Raw genomic sequence first — 18944 nt, 5'->3', positions numbered from 1 at the left:
CGGGACCAGCAATCTCTGCCAAGGTCTGGTGGTTGTGGGTTTTCCTGGCTGTGTGGCTGTGGTCTGATAGATCTTGTTCCTAACGTTTCGCCTGTACAGTGGAACCTCGGTTATCATCGCCTTCGGATATCGTCGTTTTCAGTTTTCGGTGGTCGCCCCTGGTCATTTTTTGCCTCCGGTTTTTGCCAAGCGTCGCTGGACAGATTACCAAAGAAAACCGAGGTCCCACTGTATCTGTGGCTGGCATCTTCAGTGGTGTCAAGGTCTCTTTGGGGAGAGGGGTGACCTAGAACCACAGCAACTGGACAATCATCTACTCCTCTCTTTCCTTTTTTCCTCCTCATGTATTCTAGCTTAGGCATATCACCAGCTTGGATGACAAAAGTCCCACTGAAGGAGAATGACACATTGGACTTCCCGTGAAGGTGACTTCTCTTCAGTGGGGTGAAGTCATCCAAATTCTGCCCAAAGGAGTGGTGGAAATAATAAGACTGGAACTCCAGGAAAGTATAAGAGATCATGGGTTCTGGGATGACTGGAGAAGCTGACCCCCTAGAGCAGGGGTGTCCCAACTCTGGTGCTTCAGATGTTCATGGACTACAATATCCATCAGCCCCTGCTGGCATGGCCAATTGGTTGATGGGAATTGTAGTCCATGAACATCTGAAGCACCAGAGTTGGACACCTCTGCCATAGAGTCTAGGAGACACTGTACAAATTTGCATCGCCCTGCCTGCTCTACTGGGACTGACCTAACCAGCCCAGACGACTGGAGCTCCATTGTAGAGAAAACCCCTTCATGGCAAGTCCATAGTGTCAATTTTTCCTACCTGACAAGTCCCTGCGTCAGACTTACTCCTGATTCCTTGTCTCCTTAATTTTTGGAAAGTAAGTGAGAAAGATGATCTAAAAGGAGAGGCTGATCTGATAAGCAGGCAGAGACCTGATCCAAGCACCTAAAGGCATACAGCCAATCCTGAGTAAATGTAGCCACACTTTATATTCTGAGCAATAAAAACAACTATCACAAATACTGATACAACCTCTGTTCCTGAAAGTTAACTATCCCTTAATAAGTGGGGGGTCTTTGGCTTGTTTGATCCCCCCCCCCCCAAACTGTAATAGCATCTTAATTTGCAGGAAAAGGGCCTGGAAAATTCTCTGCGCACCACAGAGCAGCAGTACCAGACTCAGCTAAAACATTTAGAAACAGAGATTGAAGGTCTGGAGAAAGAGCTACAAGGTGTGCGGCAAGGCATTGAGAAACAGCTCCAGCAACATGAAGAATTACTGAACACTAAAATGAAGCTTGAACAAGAGATAGATACATATCGCAGTCTTCTGGAGGAGGAAGAGAAAAGGTACTTGTATCCTATCATCTACTATCCACAACATAGCCAGTGTTCTTTGGCCCACATTATTTATTATGTACTTCATTTCTTCTCTTTATATTTTGCTTCTCAGCCAAAGCTCTAAAATGGCTAGTGCTGGCACAGTGGATCAAGCTGCATTTAATCATTTATGTAATTCTGAACTAAGTCACAAAGCATAGATAAACAGATTCACAAAATGGGGCTAGGGATGAATAGTAGGAATTTCTGTTGGAGGTTTGCAAAAAATCTGAAATCTAAAATAAAATACACTGGTGGATTAGAACCACCCCCACCCCCAAATAACAGAAATAGCACCTGTGGCTTTAAGGAAAGAGTGCTAACTGAGCACTCAATGGCCATTCCGGAGGTTGAAAGACAATCACAATATTGCTGAGGTTTGGCTTTTGTCAACCAAACTGGGGCAGTGGGGCACAGATGGACTTGGAGGCTAAAACTGGGCCTGGCCCAGCAGAGGCCACCAAACTCAGACAGACCTTTCGCAAAGAGAAGATGGCCGGGGGGAGGGAAAGCTGAAGGCAGTGGAGAAGATAAAAGCAGGAGGTCAGGTGGGAGGAAAGAAGAAAGGAGGAAAAGGGTGGACGCTAAGAAGGATGACTAGGGAAGAAAAAGAGGAAACACTGGAGGGGAGAAAATGAGATTCCCCCAAGTCCTTATAGGCCAAATATCCTGGGATGGGGCAGTGACTCATCCTGGTTTGTGCAAGATTTTCACATGGTTCCTGGCCCTAAATCTGGCACCCTGTGGCATTTCTCTTATTCCAGGTTTTTCAAAAATTGCCAAATTGGTGGTTCTTTTCACATATCCTGCGCTGATCCCTCTGCCATGCAAACACCATGGCAGCTGAGCCGGTTTATTTTTCCCGCCTCGCCCCCTGATCTCCCCGCCCCAGCAACCTGTCTCCCTCGCCTCCTCTTCTGACATCACATTCTTCTCTCCTGCTGATCTTTGCAGCCCTTTCCAACACATCCCTCCCAAGCATGTTTCCTGCTCGTGGCAGCGGCCCGCCGACATTCCTCCTCAGTTAATGTGGAGTGTGGGTCCGAAATTTCCCTGTTCCCCTCTTTGTGCATACTGTGCGCTTGAGAAGCTGTGCTTGGGGACCACACTCGTGCAAAAGAAATGTATTTCATTCCGGTCTTCACTCGATTCCTATATGGAAACACGCAGCTGTGCAAAGGGAGGTGCTAGGATAACATTGACCCAGAATTTACGATGCCAGTTGTACCCCAATGTAATTACTCCGTGCAGAAAACACCATAGGTTCCCTTGTTCATTTCTTAATCCACACATGCACAGCAACAAATATTCATGCTCTTTCACATAAGACAGTGGGCACATTTTTTTCTTAAACAGAAGTACTTTTGATCAGACATGTTGCAATGAGGACCTGACAAGTTCTGCATGGATTCAGGCAACACACTGTCTGGTATATGTGACCTCATTCTGTACATAATTCAATACAATACAATACAATACAAAACCTTTATTGGCATAACAAGGTAAAATACAGATGGACACAGACAGAAGTACAAGATTTAGAAAGGATATGGTTGCCATCTATATCCAGTTGTAGTGTCAAAAATTGCAGTTGGTTTACATAAGCAGTTTGGTAGGATAGCATAAGCTTTATCATAAAGATAATATTTTGGATGTTGGTTCAATTATGACATGGGGAGAGTTATGATTAGAAGAATAGACCAATGTACACTAGTTCTAGGCTTTATATATCCCATAGGGGTTCCTCCACTGGACAGCATATTTACTCAGAGGAGTTTAACCATCCCTACAGTCTGGGAATGTCTTTATTTATCTATTTTTCATGAAACTTGGAGAGTACAACAATAGACTCCCAAGAACCATATTCCCAAGATCCATACATAAAAAAACAAGAGCACCAAAGATGGTAATATGCAATAAACCACATTTGATCCACTTATCACATTTATCTAACAGAATCACTTAAGAACTATATCAAATCCAGTGACCTTTACTACAGATATTTATGTTGAATATCAATGTAACAAGGAGAGAGTATTGCCTGTGGTGTTACTTTCTCTTAATGTCATGGCCTGCAACAAAAATTGGGCTGTTTTCCCTAACATTACAGGATCATTCCCATTCAGTAATTTGACAATGCAGACTTTGGGAGGGACTTTGCTCATAATCGGTGTTAATAGGGCTTCCCTCAGTAGTTTATATTTGGGACAGTGGCATATAATATGTTCCAACGTTTCTACCAGAATAGGGCAATATGTGCATACTCTATCTGATAGAGGGAGCTTCTGGAAGCGGTCATGTATAAGGGCAGGTGAGAAGACGTTACACCTGGCTCTAGTCAAGACTCAGCGTTGTTTAGGATCTTGAATTTGTAGTAAATAATTGGCCATCTTACCCAACTCAGGTGTGATACCGAGGTGCAATGGGGAGCATGATGTTGTCGCATGGCTGATTAGATATTGTTGTTCCTTATCAAATAGTCTAGTTTTGATTAGACTATATATTGCTTGAGGGTCCCTCATCACGAACTCATCCAGAGAAAAGCCTAATAGGGTAAGTTTGGCAGTAATTGTATTCCACCATTGAGAGTCTTGTATATTAGCTAAGGCCCTATGGAGTAGGCTGCCAGGGTCTAGATGGAAACATAACCGTATCCCGAATTTAAAAGTAAGGAGCCATGCCCTAGTAGCTAGCAAATGGGTGCCCGCTTCTAGGCACAGGGCCGCATATGGAACACAATGCGGGATTCCGAATATTTTGTATAGAAACGTTGATTGTACTTTTTCTACCTCGCTACACCAGGTGGCGATCCATATCGGGACCCCATACAGGAGTTGCTGCAGGACCTTGGCTTGAAATACCTTTAGGGCTGAAGGAATGTGTTTTTGCCCTTTAGAGTAGAAAAAGTTGCACACAGCACTTATGGCAGCAGTGAAGCCCTTCACCACGGCATTTCTATGGTGAACCCACTTGGTGTTGGATTGTAGATGGATGCCTAGATATTTGAAGGCTTTAACCTGTTCGATGGGAACTCTGTGTATAGTCCATCTGTGTACTTTGTATTTGTTGGAGAAAATCATGATTTTGGTTTTCATGGTGTTTATACTTAATCCATTTTTTATGCAATAATCCGCACATTCTTATATTAAGAGATTAAGACCAGCTCTAGTTCTTGTACATAATTTATCCATTGCAAGTATTCATGGGTTTTATTCTCTTAAGAGATATAACTATGAATGGCCCCTAATTTCTTCCCTTTTTTTCTAGGTATCGCTGTTCTGCACACAAAGAAAGAAAAGATGCCAAAAAGGCTACTACTAGCAGAATAGCATTTATCTTGCCTTCACGTGAGTTTTCTTAAAACTAAGCAACAAAATAAAAGGGGAGTACACAATTTAGGCAAGGCTTCATTAGATCTGGGTTCTCAAGGACAATCACCCACTTGAAAAAAAAAGGAAAGATAGCCCTCAGTTTCTAGCATTCATAGAAACAAGGTACAAAACAATTCACATGCATTAAAAACATGCTGGCTGTCTAGACTAGCAGTCCCCACATGGCCTGAAGATCTCAGGTGTGCTGGATCCAGTCCATGCCAATTAGTCAAAATTGCAAATATGAACAAAGGATGCTGAAGAAAAAGTTCCCTGTTTTCCTGTTAACAGCAGGGCACCTAAAGCTACTTTTCTTCTGTAGGGGAAGAGATAGGTTTGCTAACTCTAGCTTGGGAAATTACTGGAAATTTGAGGAGTGGACCTTGGGGAGGGGAGGGTTTAGCGAGGGGCAGACTTCAAATCACCAAGGAAAGGAAACCACTCTCTGACTCGGCTGTCAGATTTTTCCACCTTTTTCACATCAGAGACTGAGCTGCTTCTAATATGGTAGCATAAGTTAATGAAAGCACTTTCCCTCAGCCCTGTTGTACTCTCAGAGGTGAAAGATGCCTGTTATTTAAAAACTCTTCTTGGCAAACTACTTTATAAGGCTCAAATAATAATACAGAAGCATAGATATCTTAAACAGAATACAAGGTTTATTTAACAGAGAGAAGATAGGGAGGAAGATGAATAACTGGGTAGAAGGACTGGAGGAGGCAGCAAAAATATGTATTTACAAAAGAGAGCTTTGGTAGATAAGCAGTATTTGTTCTCAGGCACAAGCTTAAATAAGTTTGTTCACTTTCAGTAAATGTAGATGGTAAATTCAGAAGTTCTAAAGATGGCGTCGTTACTTAGTTCTCAGTTTGTTTAGATCATATTCTGGCTAATGGATATCAACACTGGGTTCTATCAAGCTTGATACATTTTCTTCAGTACTGTCACTCAGCCCTCAGAAATAGAACCCCCAAAATAAACAAAAACATTCTCCTTAGAAGAAAATAAAGCAAAACCCCATAGAGCAGATTAACTGATCTTTAGGATTCTTCTTCCCTCTTTCTGGAAGATGTATCCCTGACTAATTATATATATGTGGCTCCTCAGCTTGGGCTCCTCAATAACCCAACCACCAGTTTTCCTAGTCTGTGTATATTTGCTTTCCACCAGAGCACACAGGGATGTCACACAGTAAGGCAAGCCAGAATCACACATTGACCACCTCTACTTTCCTCAGAGTTATTATGTTTTGTCACAGCAAAGTCTAATAGTTCTTTACTTCAGGAACTTCAAACTCCCCAAACCTCTCAGATTGTCCTCCACAGTGCTCCATCCTTTTCCCTCTCAGTGTCATAAAATCTTTTACTTAATCAGAGTGCAGGTTGCCTCAGCCAATCAAGTGGCTTCCCTGTTCCTGGGACTTTATGCCTCACTCTGGATGTAAACAGTAATGGTTCCTGACAGACCTGCACTTGTAAAATCATACTTTTCTCTGCAGTCTATCACACCAGCCATCTGGGGATTAGTTGTAATACCATGAGATCCCCAAGTTCTACCTCAAGGTTGACAATCTTAGGAAGAGGAATAGGTCTTGAGGGTGGTGCATTTTGAACAAAAATAGTTATGGTGAAAAAATTAAGAACCTCCTCCTTCTCCTCAATTCTCTTTCTTTCAAGGTTTAATTGAATTTTCACAAGGGCTGTGGGTGGGGATACACACATCTACATGTCACAGTTCTTTTGTACCAGAGCCTCAGGGCAAAGAAAAAAACCACAAGAATACAAGTGATTCTTGGATGAACCATTTGAACACTGGATAAAGCAGAACAAGTCATGTGACATATCTTATTTGGTAATTTAGTCTGTTGTTGCTAAGTGGGAAGAAATCTAATACTTTGGGGTTTATTTTCATTTATACAGCTAGCGAGCTAAAGAAGCATGAGATTGAAAAAGTAGAAATACTGACCAAGCAAGCAGTCTTAAATGGAGGTGCTGTGAAGGAGCGTGCAGAAGCTCATGGCAAGATACAGTAAGTAAAAAACAGCAAAGCAGAGCATATATAAGTCATAAGGAATCATTATTTAAGTCCAACCTTGAATGTTTTATTGCTTGTGAGACCAATTCTAAATTTCCATTTCTAACTCATTGACATGACACTTCATAATGTATCAGGAATTTCTCTTGCACGTACCTTACTGCATAAGTCCATTATAATTTTGACAATGACCAAAAGCCTTTTGCCTGAAGCTACTGCATCATCTTGCCTCTAGGTTTGCCAGCTGCCTGAAGAAAAAGTGCCCCTTCTCACTGAATCATTTTTCAGGCATGGATAAAAACTACTGAGTGTAGATACACTTGAAATTATTTACTTAGAAAATAATGCCACCTTTCCAGAGACCTGCCCAAGGCAGCTTACAATTAAAACAATAAAATGAAACCATTTAAGCACAGCCACTAAAAATAAGCTAGGTCATAAAATGTAGTATAACATGAACACTGAGCGAACTAAAATGATACAGATTTAAAAAAATCTTAGGCCACAAGCACACCATAAAATGGCTAAAAGATATAAAACCCTTTAATTAAAAGCCTGGGAGGAAAAGTAGCATAGTATTGCCCGAACTAGTCAAATCTCAGAAGCTAAGCATGATAGCTGGATCAGAGATCACCAAGGAAGGGAAGCCCAAAAATAAAAATAAAATAAAAAACACCTGCTGGCAAAAATCCCCCATCGGGGTTAAAGCATACGCCATGAAAAAAGCGGCATATCTCCAAGGCCAGCTCTGTTGGGGCACAGGGCCTGGGTGGGCAGTGGAAGCTGACCAAGGTCAGTTCCACCCCCTGGTCTGCCCCTGAAACACCTTCCACCATGCTGGTGAAGCTTTTTCTGCCAGCTACTAGGGAAGGATAGCAGGTTCCAGATTGGGCACCACAGAGCCACGCAGCGCCTGCTCGGGTACCCCTCCGCCGGCATATTTGCCCTTTGTGCCAGCTCCAGAGGTGGGCCCAGTCTCTGCATTGGGAGTCTGGCACCTAAAGGAAAGGTAGGTACCAGGTGAAACTCATGGGGGAGGTCATTCCAAGAGTAAGGCACAACCCCAAATCAAATTCATTCAAGACCTTCATTGGAATATTAAAGGCTGCAATGAAATAAAATATTTGTTCAATAAAATCAGACCAATAAAATTCAATGTTTAGGCATTCAGAGAGTGATGTATTACATTCACGACTTCTCACAGCTTGCTGGCAGAACTTAGCAAATAAGTCTACTATATTGGGCAACCATAAGAAAAAATACCTTATGCTCATCAGAGTGGCCATTTCTTACTCCCAAGCAAGGGTTATAAACTTGGACTGGATCACCTAGCAGAATGATGTGTACAGGAAAACATGGGCCACCAATTCTAAATGGTGCTGGCCGCAAGGGTATAGTCTAGCTGCAAGAGGAATTTTCTGGAATTTCCTGTAGAATTTTGCCGAGGGTAGCACATTTATAGCCCCATCCAAGGGATGCGGGGCCAAATGGCTCAGTGGAGCCAGCGCAACCTCATGCTGGTGTGTTTGCCCAACCTGCCAGCACATTTGGCAAATGTGCTGGTGGGGTGAGCAACCTGGGAGATGGGTGCAGTAAGGCTATTAGGTACATAGTGCAATGAAAGCCAAAACTTGATTGTCAGCAGCCAAGGGTTTTTTTGCTAAAAGTCTTTGATATGCTTCTAGGCATATCACATCGCATGACACATTTTGGAACACCAAGAATTTTGCAAAGAAAATATGATTGCAGTCTTTCAACAGCCTGGTCAAAGGTATTCATCGAAACAGGGATACCATAAAATCCAACGGTATCTGTCTCACCTCTGGACAAAATAGGGCCCATAGGATAGATGTACTTATTTCTACTCACATAAACAGCATGTGGTCTTCAAAGGCTTGTTCCACATGCAGAAAACGGAGGCATTTAGCAATATTAATACCAAAATGGGGTGTGGCTAAAAACTAATTACAAGCGTAATTAAATAATGCTTACGTCAATAGAATTTATCTGTACTTGTGGCTCTAAACAAGGCTGTAAAAACAGATTCTCACAGTTTATTCTATTTCATATCATGGAACGCTGAATTATAATTTTACAGACAAGCATTTAAGATTGTTAATTGTTGAGCTGTTGGATCCCTCTTAGTATGTAAGAAAAATACACAGAATGTCTTAAGAGGTTTTCAAAGGAATGTAGACTGATGTGAAGGTGGGGGGGGGATAGAACATTAGAGAAAAATACTATTCAAACAAGCAATTCTTCAATTTTTCCAAGACACGATTTTCTTCACTAAAACACTGTAAAGGATTCAATGGTGTTGATGATCGGGACAGCCGCCTGGCCTTGACTGCATTCCATAACCCGGGCGATGGGCCAGCATCTGCGGCGGAGACTCTGGCGGAGACCTTATCTCTGCGAGAGAGATGAGAACTCCGTTCCCATGGGAATCCGGGAGGGGGGATGGGATGGACAGAGTTATAACCTGTGCTTCTGGCAAGGAGACTCTTAATTCCTGCCACGCCGCGGTAATGCGAGCTTTCTAGGATGTCTGGAATAAACGGGTCTTTACACCAAAAAAAGCCTTTTATTTCTGCTTCTATGGAATTCCTTACATTGTGGCAGGAAACCTAGTTCATCTATCTTCCCAGTGCAGCGGACCTCTCGGTGTCTCGGGCATGGAGAGGTTGAATATTCCTGAATCTGTGGAAGGTGCGCGGTAGCCCCCAAAGAGGGTCTCCGAAGCTTTCCTTTATGGATTTGGAGGAACCGGGCGGGAGAACGGGTCTCGCTTTGGTAACTCTTTTCCCCGCCCTAGTATCGTCAACACCGAAGTCTTCCCCTTACTCCGCTGGGGACGTAGGGAATCTTTGGAGACGCATCATATGTGGACTTTTGCATGAGTCGCTTGGGGCGCTTGTCTATGGATCGAAGCCTGTGGATCGGATATCTGCCCGCTTCTCGCAGTGGATTACAAACCTCAGATGCAACCTGTCACGGAGGAGGACGGGGCTCTGAACGCCACCTTTCATAGCGGCGAACACAGGGAGTCCATTGAATCCATTCCTGGACTCGTGATTTCTGGTGGATGCTCCTAAGAATCCACCGCGGCATAGCAACTGGGGCCCTCGGCCCTGTAAGACCTTCACCGCTGAAACCACGGACTGTATCGGGGATTGGGAGGTATCCGTATTTCGAAGCTTCCGAATCGGGACCCCCCCCTAGATCCCGGATTAGCAGTTGCACCTGAGGCGCCTCGCGGACAGCCGCGGTGGACACGTAGGTGCTGTGACATCTCTGATGAAGAGGAATCCGAAGAAAGCCTGCCTTCCCATCCGGATCTATTCCCTCCCTGGCCAAAAGAGAGCTGGATGAGTGAAGTGGGCCGACTGGGCGGAGATGCCCAGGAAGCATGGCTGGCCCGTGAACGCCAGCTATGGGAAGAGGAACGGAGCATGCTTCGCGGTAAGCAAGAGCGTGAAAAACCTGCAAAAGACCGGGAACAGCAGCCGCGAAAGAAATCCAACTCAATTGGACCATGCCAAAGACGCCAGCTGCAACGGCAATATATGCAGAATCTATCAGTCCATGATAAGGTCCTGGAACACTCCAAACTGGACTTAGAGCTGCCAACGCCGAAGCGTTAAGGCCATGCTGTATCGCGAAAGTGAATCTAACCTTCGCAGCTATTCAACCGAGGTATTTCGAACTGGCAAAACTGGAACGCAGGAGAAAGCAGCTTTGCATGCGCACTCAGGATGCCTTTGATCTCGCAAGGAAAGAGACTTTAGCCGCCTTGGAAAAGGGGAGCTGAAGAAGCAGCAGGACAAGATGCCCCCCCAGGTTGGAGTCTCCACGCTTCGTCACTGGTACAGCCAACGCCAGAGGGGCTTAACGCTGCTGGGACCTGCTACCGCCTGCGATTCGCCACCTTCCAAAGACTCTGTCTCACCACCAGAACATCCAGCGGCGCCGGGCTGCTGGTGCCCCCCACCTTCCACCGATTCCGCCCTCCCTGGCGCTCAGCTGCCTCAATCCTTATGCGCTACCGCCGGCCCAGCGTGGCCAAGGGCCGTGGAGAGAGGATATTACAGACCTCCAATACCTGCCCGGCTTCATGTGGGGACTCAGCTTCTAAACTCCCCTACTTTCATCCTACAACTCGATGCCCACATGGGAGGACTATGACGCATTTGTACCGGTCTGAAACGCTGAAAAAATACGTGGACATCGGGTTCCGCCTTTAGGGATGGAGAGGCAGCCGACTGGTTTGTGACTCTTTTGATCTGCAAGGGGAGGATATTTCGCGACGGTGCTCTGCATGCTCCTCCAAGCCTTAAGGGCTCCGCCTTCCAAGATCCGGTGCTGGAAAAATGAAGCCATCCGCACTATCAAATCTATTCAGCAAGGCAACCGCCTTCCTTTACCGAATTCTGCTCTGGGTTCGCGAATTTCAGGCGGGCGGCTGCCTCGGACTCTCCTGAGTGCGGCCTGGAGCGCATGAAATGTGAATACTTCTCGGATGCCGCCGACGGGCAAACTGCGTTGAAACGGTGTTCCTTATTCGGATCCCCCCGCACTATTGCTGGATTGATTCAACTTAGGGATCTCAAGTATGCCCTCGCTTGGATTACGCCGCGCCGGGGGCCGCCCACGCCCAAAACCCGGGCCAAGCATTTACGACCACCGGGCTATGCACTCGCAGTCTGCCCAGCAGCCTCTACCGAAACCACCTCCGGAAGCCGCCGTCAGCCGCCTGGGATTGTGTCTTTACTGGCGGGAGGACCGGGTCATCTAGCTGCCAACTGCCTTGTAAAACAGAAGCTAACCAGCTTCCGGCCGCTAGGCATCCGGATCTCGCCAAGCTACCACCACGCAAAACCGGGCCACTTCAACGGCTCGGGCTTCCAAGGCGGTTACCGGGCGCACCCAGAAGAGGGGGAAGCAGCTGTTTGCCTCTCTTCAGCCCCCCCCCCCCCATGGATATGGGTTCGACTCCAGATGCTGTGATGTGAAGGCAGCGCTCCCATTACGATTCTGCCGCTTTCTGGCCAACCCCTGGCTTAAGCACACTCGTGATTATAGCCTCAGCTCCTTGTAGATTCTGGGTGCTCCCATTGTTTAATGCGGCCCCAGGTGGCGGAGGAACTTGACTACCCAGGACTGGAGTCCCCTGGCCAAGCTTCCATACCGCTTCAACCCAAATGGATCGGCAGCTCCTCTCGGGGTCAAGGACCGCCCAGTTCAAAACGCGCAAATCGTCCCTCCTCACAAGCCAAGCGCTTCGACCATTGGGAGAAAAAATTAGTTTTATTCTGGCGCCGGTGGCCAAACACTCCATAGTCCTGGGCATGCCGTGGTTGTTGCTGTTGCATTAGAACCAAAATTCATTTGGAAAGAACGGATCTTAGAATTCACTGGACCCTCCCCTAGTGGAGAAACATACATGAATTGGGGAAAATCCTTCACCTCCTAATGACATACCCCCCCCTGGTTTCACGGCTAGCGTGCACGCTCCAATTGCTCCCCGAATCTACCGGCATTCCACCGGGCTTACCAAGATTTAGCCATTGTGGTATTTCAGGAGCAAGAATGCGACCAATTGCCACCTTCCATAGAGACACTGGACTGGCAAAATCAGATACAGCCAGGGCTCAACTGCCCAAGGGTAGAATTCTACCGCGATGAGTCCTAATGAGGAGAAGGAACTTCGTGCCTTCTTAGGACAAGAACCTTTTGCTCGTGGGTTCATAATGACGAAGCTACCAAACACACACACATGCTGTGTCTCCTGTGGCCATTATTTGTTAAAAAAAAGGATCGGTCTGCCTCAAGGCTCTCCTGCACGGATTACCGAGGTATCTCAATGCGGTTTCCTGTCCAATAAAATAACACCCTTTGCCATTAATCAAGGACCCTTTGGATGCATTGGGCAAGTGGGACGCTGCTTTTTACTAAGTTGGACTTAAGAGAAGCTTACTACTATGGGCTCAGGATTATGAAGTTAGCTATGAACATTTCCTGACCTGCATTTAACACAAAATTTGACAGTATGAATACTTAATAATGCCATCTTCGCTGGCTAAGTGGGGCCCCCTCGAGCTTTGTATGGTCTCCTTATCAACGGTAAGTTCTACATGATTTATTATAACAAGGGGAGTAGTGGTATACTTAGATGATGTTTTAATTTATTCACAAACCATGGAAGAAAGCATGGAAGCCTTGGTTCAGAAGCATTAAAACGCTTGCTCAACAACTCCCTCTTTGCCAAACTTTCTAAATGTTGTTTCCACCCAAACCTCTATTCGACTATTTGCTACCGGATCTCTTCCTCCTCGAGGGGCTAAAATGGATCCCTGCTAAGATTGAAGCAGTCCTCCAATGGCCTCGCCTCCCCTACCAATCGGAAGGTGAACTCCAATCTTCCTAGGTTTTGCTAATTTCTATTGTGACTCTTTATACCCCACCATCTCGTAGCTCGAACTGACTCTCCTGCACTCACAGACCTCTTTTACGCATCTCACAGGGTAAAGCATCCACAGGCTGCCAAGCCCGGGCCCCTTTCCTGGTCTAAAGAATGTCAGGACAGCCTTTCAACTTTTAAAATCAGCTTCTTTACTACCTAACCTATCCTAAAACACCCTGACCCAGATCTTCCCTTTGTGGTTCATCGTGGATGCCTCTGACAAAGCTTTGGTGCAGCCCTGTTGCAGAGAAATAAAGATGATAGGCTGGTTCCGTTGTGCTTTCGGCTTCTATCAAAGGAAATTCTCCGGTGCTGAGCTCAACTGGACTGTAGGGGATAAAGAGATCATGGGCGCCATCAAAGTAGCATCTTTCCTACCTGGCGCCACTGGGCTGGAGAGGGGGCTAAACACCCCTTTCAAGTTTGGGTCGGATCACAAGAATCTTGGCCGCCCTTTCCACTCCTCAAGATGTTCTTGCAAAACAACTCCGCTGGGCCGCATTTCTTCTCGCTTTCTCACTGTCCATTTTTTTCCCTGGGAAAACCAATAAACTGGTTGATGCGCTCTCGCTACCGTTCGGGAGGGGGGTGGAGCTGCCTTTACCAGATATCCCGCGCGACTGTTCTCTTCCCTCCCAATTGGGGCTGGCTGTCACGCCGATCTCAGACGCCCACTCCTCCTTCTTCCCCGCCCCATCTCCCAGCCTGATCTCCTTCCTTTCCTACTTGAACTCTGAGTGAGGGCGGGGCTGCGAGCCACCAGCGGAGGAAGCGTGACTCCACCATGCCTCGGAGAAGTGGTGTTTTACATGGGGATTGTTGGTACGCGGCTCTCCTCCGTAGCAGGTGGTGTCTCCTTTGAGGCTCGCTGCCATGGATGCCCGGCTCGGCTGGACATTTTGGCTTCCTTTAAACTCTTCTGCATTTGGGTCCCATTGCCAACACTTTTGGTGGCGCACGAATTTTACGGCTAAAGACATTGAGACATATATCAAAGGTTGCTCTTGTTTGTGCGGAAGCCAAATCCGCTCCCGGAAAACTCCCCATGCGTCTGTTGGAAGCCTCTCCCGGTGGCCTCCCCGCCTCTGGGAAGTCATCTCCATGGATTTTATTAACGGATTTGCCAGAAAGTCAAGGCAACACGGGTTCTTGTGGGTGGTGGTGGACTTATTTTCTAAACAAGCCCATTTCATCCCATGTGCTTCCATCCCCTCCGGCCCCTAAGTTAGCTGTCTGTTCGATCTCAGCTAATTACATTTATCGCCTACACCTCTGCCTTCTCAAGGTGGTATCTCCCATCGCTGGCCCCTAATTCATTTCAAAGTTCTGGAAAGCTTTCCTGGGCTTGTTGGGGTCATTTCGCCCCGGCAGTTGCCGCCTACTACCAATGCCGCTCAAAAGTGAGACGGTGAGTCTGGAGAGAAATCTTAACAGAACTCCCTGGAGCAGTATTTACGCTTGTTACACCAACTATCACCAAGACAATTGGTGCGTGGTTTAATTCGCTTTTGCAGAATACGCCTATAATAACAATGCGGCGTTCATAGGCAGTACAAAAACCCCTTCGGAAATTGTGTCTGGTCGATCCTTCCTCTCCGCTAAGCCACAACTATCATCCGCGGAGCAAGCTGAATCCTCCGGAGTTCCAACAGTGGATTTCTATCTCTGGCCGAGGGGTGGCAAAACGGGTCCAGACCGCCTTTACAGCAGGCTAAAGACTTCCTGAAAAAACTTCAAGCGGGATAAGCACCGCCGGATTTCCCTTTACGTGTGGGCTTCTGGGCGTATTTGTCTACCAAAAATCTCAGAGACGCGTATAAATTTTCAAAACGGGGCAAAAGATTCGGGGGAGGTGTTAGGATTACTAAAGGGATTAATGATGTCACTGCCCGATTGGACTTGCCTAATTCTCTAAGTAATATCCATCCTGTCTTCCATTCCAGTTTGCTCAAGGAGGGTCCCGTTTCCGATGCCTGGCACGACCCGCCGGAGAGACCCCCGCCGACTATAATTGATGGCCACAAGCATTACGAAATTGACGCCATCCTGGACTCTCGTTTTAATCGCAAACGCTTGCAATATTTAGTCTCTTGGGTGGGATATTCCTCTGGGTATAATCAATGGGTCTATTCCGAAAATATTGACGCCCCTGCCCTCATTTCTGCTTTCCATCGCACCTTTCCGCACAAACCTGGGGGGGAGAAGTCTTTCTTAAGGGAGGCAGAGTGTAAAGGTAAACACGTAGCATTAAACAATAATACCTGGGTGTCCTGTAGTCTTAAACAAAATAGTAATTATAGAGTTTATTGTTTAAATGTGATTAATTTTGTCCACAATCAATAGCCTATATAATATATATGATGGCAACACGTTATTGAAAGATTTTCTGTTTTTAATGGTATAAAGTTACTTTTTATCCAGTATTCTATTTTTTTAAAACATTACAGCATGTACTTCCCTCACATGGTTTAACTTTAAAAAAAACTGGAAGGGGAGAAGTGAGAAAGTTGTGCTCCGTTCACATGGGGAAACACACTGCTGGATTCAACTGCTTGCATATAATTCATTTTTATCAGTATTTCAATTCTTTTCCAGAAAATAATGTGGGGTGTTTTGTCCTGGGCTTCAAAATTTTTAGAAGTTGTCCATCTCTAGGAATACATCTACAAAACCCACGCCCCCTATATGTTCAGTGGAATGCACATATGCACCATTTTTGTGCACTGGCTTTATATGTGCAGTCACAAAACACACACTCGTGCTTAAGGCTCCGTGCAACCCTTCTAGTGAATACAAACAATTGAAGTTCTGCACAGTACTGCTGCTTTGGTTTATTAAATGTATCTCCGTGTGTGGTCAGGGCATGTAATTTTTTCATTACTTAATAAAAAGCTTACCTCGAGCACATGCTTTACATTAATTCCTGTATGTAATGTTTGATTTCTTTCAGGACTGAAAAAGTGGATGAAGTAATTAAAGAATGGGAAGGCTCTTTCTTTAAGGACAACCCTCGCTTAAGGAAAAAATCTGTTTCTTTGCGCTTTGATCTCCACCTAGCAGCAACAGATGAAGGTTGTTTACAGACTAAACAGAAAAGCCTGCCTGATATTGAAGTAAGATTAGTAATGAGGCGGTCCTGCAGTATCCCATCCATCAAAACCTAAATCGGCATTGAACTTCCCAAAGATTATTTATGGATGGATCTCAGAAATAAATGTTAGGAAGAACATAAATGGACTTCATGACTGCCTCATATCTGTCAAAGTTAAGAGTAAATGCTATCAGCTAATATATATTCCTATAACTAGTAATTATTTTAGAGATCCAAGAGAAGGTTAAAGATCTTACACTGAGACCCAGAATTCTTATTAGATTATTATTATATGTCTGTTTATATATTTTGTTTTTGTTTATTTTCCTCCCAATATTTATTTACTTTTGGAATTTTAAAAAGCATTTGAGAATCTAATGGGGAGAAATTTATCTCTGCTGAACTAAATACTTTCATTTTAAAGGATACATTCTAGTACTATTCTGACGGATGCCTGCTTGCACCATCATCAAAATTAATACACCAAATGGCTGACAATGGTTGGCAAGTGGTAAAGTCATACCAGTGCTTCAAAGGGCAATTCTCATCACATATGATGGGACAGTGGCCCCCTTGAAGAACACGTTTTTGTTAAAAAACAGTTTAAGGTCACATTGTTTCTTTCACATGTACAAACTGACTGATCGGCAATCAGCGCAGCACCACAGGAGAATTCTAACAAATGAAAAATGACATAAATATTTCCCAAGGCTTCCTTAAAAGCCAGTTTAATTCATACTTTGCCATGTAATGGTACTAGCAATCTCACAGTGACATACACCATTTGAGGGTGAAGCAAAAGTTCTTTGTCCATAAAATATCTGTACTACTAATGTCCGAATTACCAAATTCTTCTAGCTGGCCAACAGGGCTTACTCTTGAATGATTCAAGAAATCTTGCCAACACTCTTAACCTACTACAAGGGGCTCTAACCGGCTTCACTTTTGTGAGTATGTCAGAATTCTTGTTTTCTGGAAAACCCTCTAGAAAACATGAGAATATTTCTACCAGAAATTCCATATGCCAGATACGGGTCATATGAAATTAGCTAACTAATATATTTCTTGTGAGCTCTTTCGTTCTAACTTTCAATTATAGCAAGTGAAAGATTTCCTTCAAATATAAATTTGACTATATTCAAATATATTTGTTTCAAAATGGAAGCAGATTTCACATATTTGTTCAAAATGGAAGTAGATTTCTCATATTTGTTTATTAGGCTTTTCATTCTTTTTGCTGAAGGTGCAGGGTATATAACATTCTTTCTTTACTGGTTTAGCAAATCCTTACTTCTGAATATTGTGTATTTCTTGTTCCAGTAAGTTGAAATTCTAATTTTCTTGAAGCCAGTGTCTAAACCCTTGATTTCAACAGATCCAGGGTCATGGCTGCATTTTTGTAATTATTACACAACAAGGATAAAGGTTTTTTGAATACACAATATTGAGTTATGCTCTGTGTGCCTATATCACAGGATCTATCACCATTACAACTGGAAATACATTTGCAGTCAGACGAACAGGATAAAAAGGGCTATAAAATGAAGCTGTAATCTTACATGTATATCATCTTGTTAATGCTAAAGTGACAAGAGAGAAGCTAGAATAATACTTGCTCCATCAAGTCATTTCAGGTACCACAAACACACCTATGCACAAACACATCTAACATCTTGTCCCTGAGCAAAACACAAAAACAAAAGCAAAGTACAGATGCTCTAGAAAGCTGGCCATTACTGGTAAAAAAGTGGATTGCAGAGGAAAAAACAGGGACCTGTGGCACCTTAAAGACTAATTTAGTTCCTAATTAAATGCCATTCTAGTCCCTCTTTGCATGGGTAAGGAAAAGGGTGGGGCTTAACAGCAGTCCACAAAAGTGAGAAAAATAGCGCCAGCATATTTGCCATATGCTGTCTGAAGAGGTGAGGCTGAGGGCATCCAATTTAAGGAGTCCTTGTGCAACCGCTAGCCTTTTTCTTCTGCTGTGTAATGAACTAGCAAAGTCCAGGCCAAAGTAACCGTTCTCAGTTCTTTATTGTGCAGGCAATCATAGTCGGATACAGGCAATGCGAGGTCTGAGAGCCTCAGACCTCTGATAGAAGATTTTACACAGTGGCATATCACATTCCCGGCAATACAGAATAAACAAAGCCAATACTCAAAGCAATACAGAATAAACAAAGCATAGTTTCCCACAGGCAAGTAGAGATAACCTACAAGCGAAAATCCCCATCCCAGGCAGAAAGCCAGAAGCAGCCGGCAGCCACCTCCCAAGGACAGACCACACACTCATCACATCCTGACATGCTGAAAGACACAATAATAAAATATGCGTTTGCCTACGTAAGTCTGAAGTACAACAAACTAGTAATTAAGGGGCCACAGAATCCTATTGTGCTATAAAGCTGCATTGACAAAAAGTATACAATTATATGAAACAGCCACTTTTTATATTACATCCAGAAGTGATGCATTTCAGATCACATGGCATTTATTGTATCACATCACTCGTGAAAGAACTCTTGCAGCATATGAATCAAGAGAAAAGAAAATACTTTGCTCTACATTGACTAAATACGTCTTTACGTATGAAA

General features: G+C 44.5%; 1 protein-coding gene across 2 annotated transcripts in view; it reads left to right on the top strand.

Annotated features, from left to right (window-relative positions):
• Positions 1–18434, top strand: part of KRT222 (keratin 222) — a 31180-nt gene extending 12746 nt beyond the window's left edge. For both annotated transcript variants that reach the window (XM_048517281.1, XM_048517282.1), the window contains exons 3-6: positions 1141–1361; positions 4659–4738; positions 6682–6790; positions 16210–18434. In XM_048517281.1, the coding sequence (XP_048373238.1) occupies positions 1141–1361; positions 4659–4738; positions 6682–6790; positions 16210–16423 (624 nt within the window). In that variant the 3' untranslated portion in view covers positions 16424–18434. The remainder of the gene's footprint in view (positions 1–1140; positions 1362–4658; positions 4739–6681; positions 6791–16209) is intronic.
• The last annotated feature ends 510 nt before the right edge of the window (positions 18435–18944 follow it).

This window comes from Sphaerodactylus townsendi, linkage group LG15, assembly GCF_021028975.2.
Source record: "Sphaerodactylus townsendi isolate TG3544 linkage group LG15, MPM_Stown_v2.3, whole genome shotgun sequence".
NCBI lineage: Eukaryota > Metazoa > Chordata > Lepidosauria > Squamata > Sphaerodactylidae > Sphaerodactylus > Sphaerodactylus townsendi.
The sequence above is the reverse complement of the archived record's forward strand: the minus strand, read 5'-3'. Positions and strand labels throughout refer to the sequence as shown.